This window comes from Enhydra lutris, unplaced genomic scaffold (genome assembly GCF_002288905.1).
Source record: "Enhydra lutris kenyoni isolate GAN:26980312 unplaced genomic scaffold, ASM228890v2 scaffoldscaffold18, whole genome shotgun sequence".
Classification (NCBI taxonomy): domain Eukaryota; kingdom Metazoa; phylum Chordata; class Mammalia; order Carnivora; family Mustelidae; genus Enhydra; species Enhydra lutris.
In genome coordinates, this window is record NW_019154102.1 from 15,231,411 (window position 1) to 15,244,133 (window position 12,723).

The 12,723-nt window shown below is 35.0% G+C and overlaps 1 protein-coding gene across 5 annotated transcripts in view; it reads right to left on the reverse strand.

Moving 5' to 3' along the window:
- Positions 1-12,723, reverse strand: part of LOC111147949 (VPS54, GARP complex subunit) — a 103,858-nt gene that overhangs the window by 1,850 nt on the left and 89,285 nt on the right. For all 5 annotated transcript variants that reach the window (XM_022504227.1, XM_022504226.1, XM_022504228.1 and 2 more), the window contains 2 exons: positions 5,151-5,258; positions 3,153-3,247 (listed from right to left, as the gene is read on the reverse strand). In XM_022504227.1, the coding sequence (XP_022359935.1) occupies positions 3,153-3,247; positions 5,151-5,258 (203 nt within the window). The remainder of the gene's footprint in view (positions 1-3,152; positions 3,248-5,150; positions 5,259-12,723) is intronic.

The window sequence follows — 12,723 nt, forward strand, 5'->3', positions numbered from 1 at the left end:
TTTACTACAACAACACAGTATGTAACATACAAAATATGTGTTAATCAACTGTTGTTAATGATAAGGCTTCCAGTCAACAGTGGGTATTATTAGTTAGGTTTTTGCAAAGTCAAAAATTACATGTGGATTTTCTACTGCAAGGGGAGTGGGTGCCCCCAACCCCTGCATTGTTCAAGGATCAACTGTACATGTATATGACTAAAGAAATCAAGTGAAAGAAAGATAAGGTTTCTTGAGTGACATCCAAAGGAGTTAAATGAAAGCTGAGATTCATGCATATGTTATTACTAGATACAAAACATGATACATCCAGCAACACTAGATGAAAAAACAAAGTCTTACACTTTTGAGTACTGAGCTGTCACATTAATGTCCATACTTGAAAGGACATTCCAGGAAACAACACTCGGATAAATAAATACTAAAGCTCCATGCATATAAAACAGGGACTGGCCCATCAAGGAATAAATAGACCCTGATTTAGTAGTTTGTAAAAGAGAAGAGGAAATCTAGCTTTAGTATTTTAATGAACACATAAGTTCTGGATTGCTAGAGTACATGGGACAAAGGTATTAGAAGCACCCTCAATGTTTGTACTACAGTCCAATTTATAAAATGCCTTTGGACTTATGTACGTAATGTTTTACCTCTTATCACATGGCAGAATTTAATAAGGACCATATTTTCCATTTAAAACATCTAATTCAGGTATTTTTAAAAGATTCAAAATTGCACTTGTGATAGATAGTATGGTCGATTAAGTACACTAAAACTGACAGCAACGGCTCAAAAAAGAAACAAATCCTTTCTAAGACAAGGTCCTCACACTAAAAACTAAGCATAAAATTAGCATAAATTTCCACTTAAATTTCCAGAGTTTTATCGAAGTTGAAAATTGTTTAACATAAAAGATATTTACAACATATATAACTAATAAAGGATTAGTTTGATTAGGGCTTAAGCAAAAATCTAAAATCCACACAAGAAAAATAATACCCAAGAGAAAGATGGGCAAAGAAAATGAATAGGAAAAGTCAGGTAAGAACACCTGAATGACTAATAAATATATGAGAAGATGACCAAACATTAGGAAATGCAAATCAAAACAAGATACCACTGGCAACCATTTAAAAATCTAACAGCAAATGTTGGCAGCACTGTACAACCACTCTGGAGAATATTCTCGCAATACCTAGTAGAGTGAGAATGTACATATGCTCTGATCAACTTGTATAATATATACCCCCCCAAAATGGTCACACTAGTAGATATGTATATAGATCTTCACTGTGGCATAGCTGTAATGGAAAAAAGTAATGACCTAGGAATCTATCATTTGGAGAAATGACTATATTAAATATGGTTGTTTCATGTGGGAGAATAAAAAGCAGTAAAAAAAAAAAAATAGACAACTCCTACATATCAAACCAGTTACAATGCTGAGTAGAAAAAAGTAAGCAGCGTATATACAATATACCATATAAGTATATTAAGTTTATAAAACAGTGCTACCTACTTTTTTTTAAGATACAGAGATAATGTGAAGTACTCAAAGAATGCAGACCAAATTTATTAAAAATATTGATTATGGGTTGGGGCAAAGAGATTGTGACTGGAGATGGAGTCAAGGGACACTTCAGTTTCATTTGGAATGTTGGTTTTTGTTTTTTTGTTGTTTTTTTTTAAGATTTTATTTATTTGAGAGAGCATGAGCAGGGGAAAGCCATCCCAAGAACAAAAATTTCTTTTAAGCAGGTAGTTTGCTATGTCTTTGGCTAGAGTCTAGAGGTTAATTTTCAGAGAATTCCATATTTCAAGGGATCACTCAGAGGCATGAACTGACTTACGCAGAATTAGTGTCTTTAAAAGTATGTGACAGTGAAATCACTAAGGTGGTACAACCCCCAAATAGCTATATTAACAAAGAAAATAATTGGTAATGAGTTAGCCTGGATGCTTCAGAACTATTGGTCAGAAAAACCAACCAACCCAGATTTAGCTATGGGACTAAAAGAAACGTTATGTATGAGAGGAGTGGGGCTTAAAAATACTAGTTTTTAAAAAACAGTTTCTGAGAGGTATCTGGTGTTCATAAACTGTCCTTGAACTTCTCTGTGGCTTTGAAATTTTTGAAAATAACAATTCTTAAAAAAAGAAAGAGAAGAACAAGGTAATAATCAAGGAAAGAATCAGATTTTTGCATCAAAAAATTCAGCATGGCCAACAGATTCAGCAGTCTGAAGCTTCCAAATATTTCTTGCAAAATCAATTCAGTGTACTTGTTTTATTGTACAGGACCAATTTCTGACTCCAAAATACTTTTTTTCATTTGTTCCTATAAGTTTGAAGTTTAAGCCTGAAACTTAACAGGGAATAAAATATCTTATTCCTCAAAAATCCATGGAACAGCTACCACTAAGGAAATCCTATTAAGGTGTAGCTTCATGATCAGTGCTTTTGCATTTTGTATAATCTTTTCCCCATATCTTTATCTATGTTGCTCCTCACAAAAATCTTGTGATGGTACTTTTTATCATTATCTCTATTTTCAAATTTAAGAAAATTAAAGTGCAGAGAGTGTAAGCGATTTACCTAAAGTCACACAGCTAGTAAGCAGTGGAACTTAACCCAAGTTTTCTGATTCTAAATTTTGTTTTCTCTTACATAATTACACTATTTCACCAATAATACATATATTTTGTTCAACAGCTTACAATAAAATGGACATATACACTTATACTTTATTTTTTGTGACCCTTTGGAAGACTTTAAAGCAAATTTTATCTTTCTCATTTTATGAATAGAAGTTAAGTGGACCTTTTACTGGTCACACAACTACAAAGTTGGACTTTGAGTCCTGTCCGCATAGGGAGAGACTACTGGGTAACATAAGGAGGTGCTGACCCACAGTTCCTCAAAACAGACATTTTAAGTAATGGACCATTTATAAAACACTTTAATGTAGAAAGACAGATAGGCAGATACAGATATCCTCTCCACAGAGAAAAAAGGCAAAAAGTTGCTGACTTTACCATTGTGGGGATCCGACATAGTGGAAAAGGATATACAGTAGAAAAGGATAGCATAATGAATAAAAACCAATCAAGCAATCCAGCACAGGAGCACCCAGTAAAAATATTTTGAAAACATACCCATTTTGAGGTCCTCCATCATTTATCACATTTAAATGAGATAACTGCTTTTTCAAGTGGAGTTTATAACTTGCATTAATTCTTAAAAATAACATCTGGAGAAGAAAGAAAATGGTTTCTTAAAGCTCTACTGAAATAGAAGACATAAGCATCTGAATTATCAGTATCAAATCAGTATTATTTGAAGAAAATTTTTTAAAAAAATCTTTGCTTTGGCATATACTTTTAAGAAGCTTCTCTGAGGTATTTAGTTGCTATTTTAGTATAATTTTTCTACATTTTTGGATAAAAGCTTGTTTTCCCCTTAGTGATATGTTTTATCACTGCTTTTCTGCCCTTTAGAAGTCCTCTAGGATATATAAGAGGGGATCAACCATGACAGGCAAAAAGAAATAGAGAATTCTGCAATATATTAAATATGAATTTGATAGGGAAAAAAAGGTCACAATGGTAAGAGGCAAAGATACTTTCATCCTTCTAAACTGGCAAAATTACTAGAAATTATTTTGTTGCCCCTGTATGCAGATATTTGATGTAATGGCTCAAAACTTCTATGGGAAATACCTGACCTGAAGCTATATATATTTAATCTTTGGAAACAATTTTTTGGAGTAACACTGATTTTCAATAGGGAAAAATATATATAAAGTCATCTATGGAAGTTTTGTGGAACTACTAGTATTCAATATTGACATAAAATCTAATTCTTACCCAGCTCTGACAAGAGTTCCCTTTAAATGATGATGTAGATAAAAACACATGGACTACCTGTATGCCCAGCTCCCTGACCTGGCCATAATTAGAACTCAGATGACAAATCCACAAGGTCAGAATGTCAGAGATGTGAGATCTTACACTTGCAATGAGAAGGATGGCTTGACTAGGAAGTAATGAGGAAGAAAAAAGAGACCCAGTGGGTGCTCCATGTATTATAGCTCCTTCTCAATTCTTAGTGAGCCTCAAAGGAGTTGGATGATATTTCATCATGAGTTTGGAATGATTAATGAAAACCTAGGGAAACATGAAGAAAAACAGTAAGAGCTACTGTAGGATGGAAGTCTGAGGTGGTATGGGAAAGGAAAGCAGTAGGAGAAAGAATAGGCAAGAGATACTAAGAAAGCTACCTTTTGCTCCCAATCCCACTCCCATGTACCTAACTAATTTGAGGCAAGCTCAAGTAACAAACTTGTCTGAATACCAAAAATCCCTGGGAAAATTCATCAGTCGTACAACTAGGCTTGTATTCTAACACTATCATTCTCCAACTAGGTTTGAATGAGATAACCTGGTATAGAGGGAACAAGCTAAGATGGGTAAAGAAGATTGGAAAAAAAAGAAATACTGGAATCTTTAAAGTACCAGGATAGGGGAACCAAGCAAGTGGGGGGTGAGGTAGGAGTGTTGGTGAACAGTGAAGAGAACTGTGTGATCACACTCATGTAGGGGAAGACAGGACAAAGGGTGGATACTTCATAGGTAAGAGGTGCCAAAGACTACCCATTTTGCTATTTTTCTGGTTATGCCTACTACTGATCACTTACACTGATGTAACAAATATTAATGAAGTATATTGACTGAGTTACTTTATGTGTCATCTCATTAATTCCATCACTAATTCTTCTACTATCCCATTTGGATTATAATAACAGCAACATATTTTACGGCTGAAAAATGCCAACTCTGATTTTCAAACTGATAATGTAATGAACGATCTAAGTAGAATCCAGCATTTCTGATACTCAATGGCCAAATGAAAAATCTGCTTCTTATAACTGCTGACATAGAGCAGAGCAGTTAATTGCTCTGGCCTGTTGGAGCTAGGGGCACTTTGAAATCAAGAAATTTTTACCTATGTTCCACAGGTCAATGTAACAGCTGAAAAAAATAATCATATTGGAATAAGAACTAGGCTTAACTGTACCAAAAGTATGTAAAAACATTCCAATTCTGCATGCATATGTTATATATAAAAAAGTAGTGTTAGGAATTACTACTCACTTGTGTTTGTTCTTCTGGAAGAAGATCAAATATAGCTTCATGCATTTTTGCCATTTGCTTACAAATATTCCTGAAACAGGCAGAAGGAACGGGAGCTTTCACCTCATACTGGCAGGGAAAAATAATGAGAATTATATTCATGTCCTCTGGATTGTTTATTGTCCCCACTATTCCCTCAGACATATGTTTCAGCCCTTACATGCCTAACTCTAATAGAGTTGAAGCTTACACTTCAACTATGATCTATGCCACTCATGCAAATCTCAAGAACTTTTCATTAAATATCCTAATCTACTTTGAGGAATCCAGCAAAATTAGTGGCTAAGAACACAGGCTGCTTCTCTTAAGACAGACTGTTTGGGTACAAATCCCAGCCCTTCAGAGTCTTAGCTATGTGATACTGGGCAAGTTACTTCATTTCTCTGTATTTCAAAGGCCTTGCTCTAAGGACTTGAAAGAACACAAAACAGTGCTTGATACAAAGTAGTATACAAAAAATGTTAGCTACCAGTCTGGCTCGATATACAATGATGAATCTTTCAAGTAGGCCCTCCATATTAGCAGATTATTTTTTAAGCATGATTTTCAGAATGTGTCAACATGATCATATCAAATCAACAGGACTCTGGTAGAATTAAAATTTTCTTTTTCTTTTGTAGGTAGGCCAATTAGTAATCATATTTATCTTGACTATGGTAGAGGAAGCCTTTTTCAGAATGACCTATACTGAAAATTTAAACTTAGGTAAATTCATTTTACTATCCTTACAATTGGGATAATATACTAGTATCATTCAGATAACCATCTTTGGCTCATATTTTACAATTCACAACTTAAACTATAAATTATTTTTATTTATAAGACAAATCTGGGCTATATAATGTATTAATCTTATATAGCCTATTGAAAGGATGAATTCCAATATACTGCTCTTAGCAGGACCATGCAGAAGTCACAATGTGACTGGGACCAAAATAAGCAAACTTGTGACCACATAGATTTTACCTTTCTCCAGCCTAGAAATATATAAAACATCCTTATCTTTTTTGTTAATAACAGCTTTAAGATATGATTCACATACCATAAAAAGTTCATCTGTTTAAAGTATTCAATTAGCTGGTTTTTAATAAACCCAGAGTTACACAACCATCATCGTTAATTTCTGAACATTCTCATCACCTCAAAAGAAACCCATAACCATTAGCAGTCACTCCACCTGACCCCTCCCCTCAGCTCCTGGCACCCACGAATATCCATAAATGTAATCACACAATATGTGGCTTTTTGTGATTGGCTTCTTTCACTTAGTATAATGCTTTCAAGATTCATCCACATTGTTAACATGCATTGAAGCTTCATCCTTTTTAGGGTTGCATGACATTCTACTGTATGAATATACCATAATTTGTCCAATCATCAACTGATGGACATTTGGGTTCTTTCCACTTTTTGGCTATTATGAATAATAATGCCGTGAACACTCGTTTTTGTGTGGACAAGTGGTTTTCAATTCTTTTGGGTGTATACCCAGAAGTGGAATTACTGGGTCATATAGTAACTTTAATCTTTTGACAAAATACAAAAGTTTTTTCCAAAGTAGCTGTATCATTTTGCAGTCCTACTCAGCAGTATATGAGGGATCCAATTTCTCCATATCCTCAACCAACACTAGTTATTGTCTGCCTTTTTTATTTAGGCATCTTAGTGGGTATGAAGTAGTTATCTCATTATGGTAACATCCCCATATCTTAAATACCACTTGTACTGGGATGAATAGTATCCCCCCCAAAATTCATGTTCACTTAGAATCTTAAAAGGTCATACCAGATGAGAGCGGGCCCTAAATCCACTGACTGGTGTCTTTATAAAAGAAAGGAGAAGGAAATTTAGACACAAATGCAGAGAAGGAAAATGACCACGTGAAGACAGAGGCAGAAATCGGAATGACACATTAAGCCAAAGAATGCCAGCAACTGACAAGCACCAGAAGCCAGGAAGAGGCAGGAAATACTCTTTGCTAGAGCCCTTAGAGGGAGCATGGTTAACAACACTTTGATTCACGACTTCTGCCTCCAGAATTATGAGAGAATACATTTCTGTGGTTTTAAAGCCACTCAGTCTTTGGTAATTTGTTATGGCAGCTCTAGGTAACTAGTACAGCCTCAAAACCTTCCTCCACCCTGCCTGCCCTAAAGATACTATTCTTTCCATTTTACCTTCACCATCATTTCTTCAGGCACCGAAACTTGATACTGTACTTTTTAATTCTCAACCCTTAAAATCTGGTTCTAGCCACTACCCAAACCACCTGCCTCCACTATTAACAATTTTCTGAAATTTCGGCAAAAATAACTAAAGCATCCTAACTTCCAAATTTAGTGACTTTCCTAGTTCTCCTTCCTCATTGCTCTGTCCTTGGTCCTCAGATAATGTAGTGTTTTCCTGAGTTTCCTCCCTTCCTGACTTTCCTCTCTTCTGTATCCTGTCTCCTAAGTGCAAAAGCTTCTTTATTCTTAATTCTCCATTATCCCCTTTCTTGCTTATCAATCTCAATCTAACAACTTCTAATGTATTTCTAGTCCTGAAACACTTCATTAAATTTCAGTCACACATCTCCTAAATGTTCCATACCATAAATGAGTTTATCATGAACTTTTTCAAACCTGCTCCTCCTTCCTGTTTCCATTACTACTGCTGGTTTCATAATCCTCCTGCTCACATAGACTAAAAATCTTCACCTCAGTTTTTATTCCTCCTTATCCTTGGTTCCTTGTATTGAGTTGGTGACTAAGTGCCATCAATGTACTTTCAGATTATTTTGCAAGTTAGTACTCTAGGTCAGTTTCTCATCCTCTAACTACCAACATTTTGGGCTATCTTATTCTTTGTTGGGAGGGCTATCCTGTTTATTATAGAATGTTCAGTAGCATTCCTAACCTCTACTTACTAGCTACCAATATCGTTCCACTTCCCAAACTGTGACGACCAAAAATGTTCCCAACCCTTCTGAATGTCCTCAGGGGACAAAACTGTCTCAGCTGAGAAACACTGCCCGAGGTGAGATCTTCAATACTTCTCACCTGAAAAAATGTAGTCACATTTTAATGAGTCCAGATATAAGGTCAACAAACATTTAATAAAACTGCCTGGTACATAACAAACTCTGGATACATATTTTCTTAAATGTGTGTATATATCTGCATATATACACACACATATGTAATTATTAAGTATATAGGTATATATATGTACATATATGTGTATAAGTATGTACATAGGTATACAGGTATATGAGTGTGTGTATGTATGTATGTGAATGTGTACGACTGAACAATGTGTCAGATGCTACGCTGGCTGGAGTGTACAAAGATGAGTCAGAGACCGAGCGCTCTAGGGAGCTGACAGCCTAAAAGCTGGCTGGTATTCCAGAAAGTGGGCACTGCATGCTCCAAAAACATGGGTGAGGACAATTAGGCAACAGCAGAGATGGCTTCCCGAGCAGCACACCTGGACTGCTGAGTCTTCAAATGAAAAAAATTAAGTTAAAGTATTCCAAACAGAGGACATGCCATATTACCTCAAATCCATTCTATGTACTATCCAATAAATACTACTAAAGTACAATTCTAATCCTATGATTTGTTATTTTAAAAACTTTTGGGTTCTACTTCTATTTAAAATTTAGAAAGCTGTAAAAGAATATTCTACTACCCTCACCACAAGAAAAAACTGTAATAACTTACAAAATCCGAACTTTTCTTGAACCCGTCAGACAACAGAGGTCCCAGGAAACAAAGGAACTAATTCCAAAAAGTGACAAGCCCCACTGAGGAGAGATGGGACACAGGAACTGTCTCACTTTGGCAGAGCATAGGAAGAAGAGATGACCACCACAGAAACAAATAGAAAGAAAACAACATTTTAACAAATTCCCAAGGGCCAATTATGGACTACTATATATTTACAATAAATGAGAACACTGGCCACAAGGGAAGTATGCGCTCACTCACAAGTTCTCCTCCATGGGTATCCGAAAGGTCCTCACAAACAATACTGGGGTCAGAACTGGAGACCACAGAATCATTCTCACAGACAAGCAGGAGGTGACTGGCCACCACTAGAGAAAAAGAACAAGAACTGCCCACTTCCATACACCCTCCTCTTAAAGCAAAATCGTAAAATCACAGAGAAAGGGCACCAATTTCTTTATTCCCAGGGTTGTGTAGAAACAAAAAAATACCTTTAAGCCCAGGATCAAAAACCAATCAAAGCAGAGGTTGGCTACCACTGGAAGAGGGGTTGGAACACTGAGAAGGCTTAACATCCAAGGACTTAACCTGATTTCAAGACTTTTAATAATGCTACAGCAGTTAAGACATTAAGACATGGCATTGGTCTAAAACAGACTTATAGACCAATGGAACAGAATAGAGAGTCCGAAAATAGACCCACAGGAAAAAAGTCAATTGATTTTCAACAAAAGTGCCAATGGAGAAAGGACAGTCTTTTCAAAAAAAAAGATTCTGGAACTATCCAGAAAAAAGAACACTGACTCATACTCTGCACTATATACAAAAATCAACTAGAAATGGATAACAAATATACATATAAAACCTGAAGTAATAAATCCTTCAGAAGAAAACACAGAATCATCTTTGTTATGTGGGTTACACAAAAATTTCTTAGGACAACAAGAAGCATGAATGATAAAAGAAAAAATGATAAACTGGAACTCATCAAAATTTAAAACTGTTCTTTCTATGACACTGTTAAGAAAATGAAAAGATAAGTGACAGACTGGAAGGAAATACTTATGAAACACATATTTGATAAAGGACTTGTATCAAGAATATTTAGAGAACTCTCACAACTCAATAACACAATTTTTAAAAATTAGCCAAAAGTCTGAACATGCTACCAAAGAAAAGATGCGGGTGAAAACCAATACATGAAAAGATGCTCAACATATAAGTTATTATGTAAACTAAAACCACAATGAGTTATCACTCCATACAGACCTATTAGAGTTCTAATTTTAAAAAACAAACAGAGATACAATAGAAAGTGCTGGTGAGGATGAAGAGCCCCTAGAACTCTCATATATCGCAAGTAGGGAAAAAAATGGTATGAATGTTTCATTCACCTTCCTATACCACCATTAGCAGAGTCTAAGCAATTGGTAAAACACATGAAAAAAATGTGGCAGCTTTTTATAAAGATATCATGAAGTTTTATACTTCTATACAACCATCAATCTAATCCAAGGTATTTATACAAAAGAAATGGAACATGTACCCACCTATAGATGTGTACACAAATTTTTATAACAGCAGATGAAAATCAGATCAGTGGTTGTCAAGGTTTTGGATGTGGGGAGAGAAGTGATTGCAAAAGCGCCTGAGAGAATGTTTAACAGTGATGGAACTGTTCTATATCTTGATTGTGGTAGTTCTACTACCACATAGGTTAAAGTTAGCAAATTACGTATATAGAAAGGGTAAATCTTACTGAACATAAATTATACCTCCATAAGCTGGACTTAAATCCATCAGCTTTCCACTGATAGCAAAAACTCTTCACTGTCTGTCCAACATATCTTCCATTCCTCAGTTCAACCACCCTAATACATTAGCTAAATAGAAAAACTTACCTCTGTTATTTTAACAACAGCAAAAGCATTAGCAGTCAACATTTACTAGAAACTTGCTATAGTCAGACATATGATAAAAGAAAAGCATTCCACATAAATATTATCTCATTAATCCTTACTACAACTTTATAAGGCTCTATTATTTTCCCCATTTAAAGACAGAAACTGAGGTTTAAGGAGATTAATTTGCCCAAGGTGCTTTAATGGCTTATCTGGGACAAACATGAACTTAGATCTACCTGACTCCAAATCCCTGACACTGATCTTCCTCCTTATGATTCCTCCCTAAAATGCTGCTGCCTCAAAGCACCTCTTTGCCTCAACTTTGTTTGCCCTAACCATGCCTATCTTTAAAAGCAAGACTTACGTGCATGCCTCATCCATAAAGTTTTCCCAGATCTCCCTCCTCAGCTGGCAACCAGCTCTTCCAAAGCATTAAAAGCTCTAATAGCACAAAACAGATTCCTTATTTAGGCTCTTTCCATATTCTACCTTCTGTTATAATTATTGATATACTTTTCTTATTAGATAGTTTACTATTTGAGGGACAATAGTGAAGACTTCTTCACCTTATGTATCCCAGTTACCTAACTCAATTTAATTTCCTGAATGAATGAATGAATGAATGAATACAGGAATAAATACAGCTGGGACATTAATTTAGCCAGTATAATTAGATGTTTATGTTTCATTCTATCCAAGCAATGGTACCATCACTTATTAGCTTTTTAGAATCAGCCTATATTACTGTGTTATCCTTCTTTCTCCAAATTAAATTTTCAGGTAAGAAAATAAAAAGCTAAAATTAAGAGGTTAACCCAAACCAAACACTGTCTGCTATCCTGGGATGAATTAAAAACAGAGCTAAACTCCTGGGTAACCCATGAAAGCAACTAGGGCAGGGAGTGGCAAATAGAGACTTATTAACTGGGAGAATGTAATAGGTCAAGGTAACAGAAGTCTCAGTAGGAATATAGTAGTGAAAATACTAAGTTGCAAAGACTAGGCACATTCTTGACATTAAAAATAATGGGGAGGAGTATATTTAAAGTTTGTAAGACTTAAGACACATAATAACTAAATGCTGTATGTAAACTATAGAAACCCTTGTTTAAACAAGTTATTGACATTTTGGGATAATCGATAAATTTTAAATAGGAATAAACATTAGATGATATTAAGGAATTATTGTTAATTTTGTTAAGTGTGATTTGGTAGCATGAATATGTAAGAAAGTTTCAGTTTTTAGACATACATAACTGAATTATTCAGGGCTGAAATATCATATGCCTCACTTTTACTATAAAATATTTTATGGGGCCAACAAGGTGGCTCAGTAGGTTAGGCACCCAACTCCTGATTTTTGGCTCAGGTCATGATTTAGGGTTGTGAGATCAAGCCCTGAATATCCAGCTCTGTGCACAGCAGGAAGTCTGCTTGAGATTCTCTCCTTCTGTTTCTCCACCCACCCTAGTAGTGCTCTCTCTCTAAGATAAATAAATCTTAAAAAAATAAAAAAATATTTTAGCAAAAAAAGCAAAATGTGACTGTTACATAAAGGTGATAAATATGTGGAAAGCTCATTAAATAATTCTTTTTCTTAATAAATAAATAAATAAATAAATAAATAAATAAATTTGTCACAGGAAAAACTCAAGCCACAGTCCTACTTCTTGGTAAACCAACCAACCAAACAACAACAACAAAAAAAAAACCCCACAGAATAAATCATGGATTTGAGTACTGGCACTTTTTTGGTTTTGCTTCATTATACTCCAGAGCTTATTACTAGTTCCACTATTTAACATTTACCTTATTTGACACTATCAGGTATTTACAGCCCTCTGCCTTGTTGGATAATAAACTTTTCTTTCTCTCTTTTTTTAAAGATTTTATTTATTTATTTGACAAAGAGATAGAGAG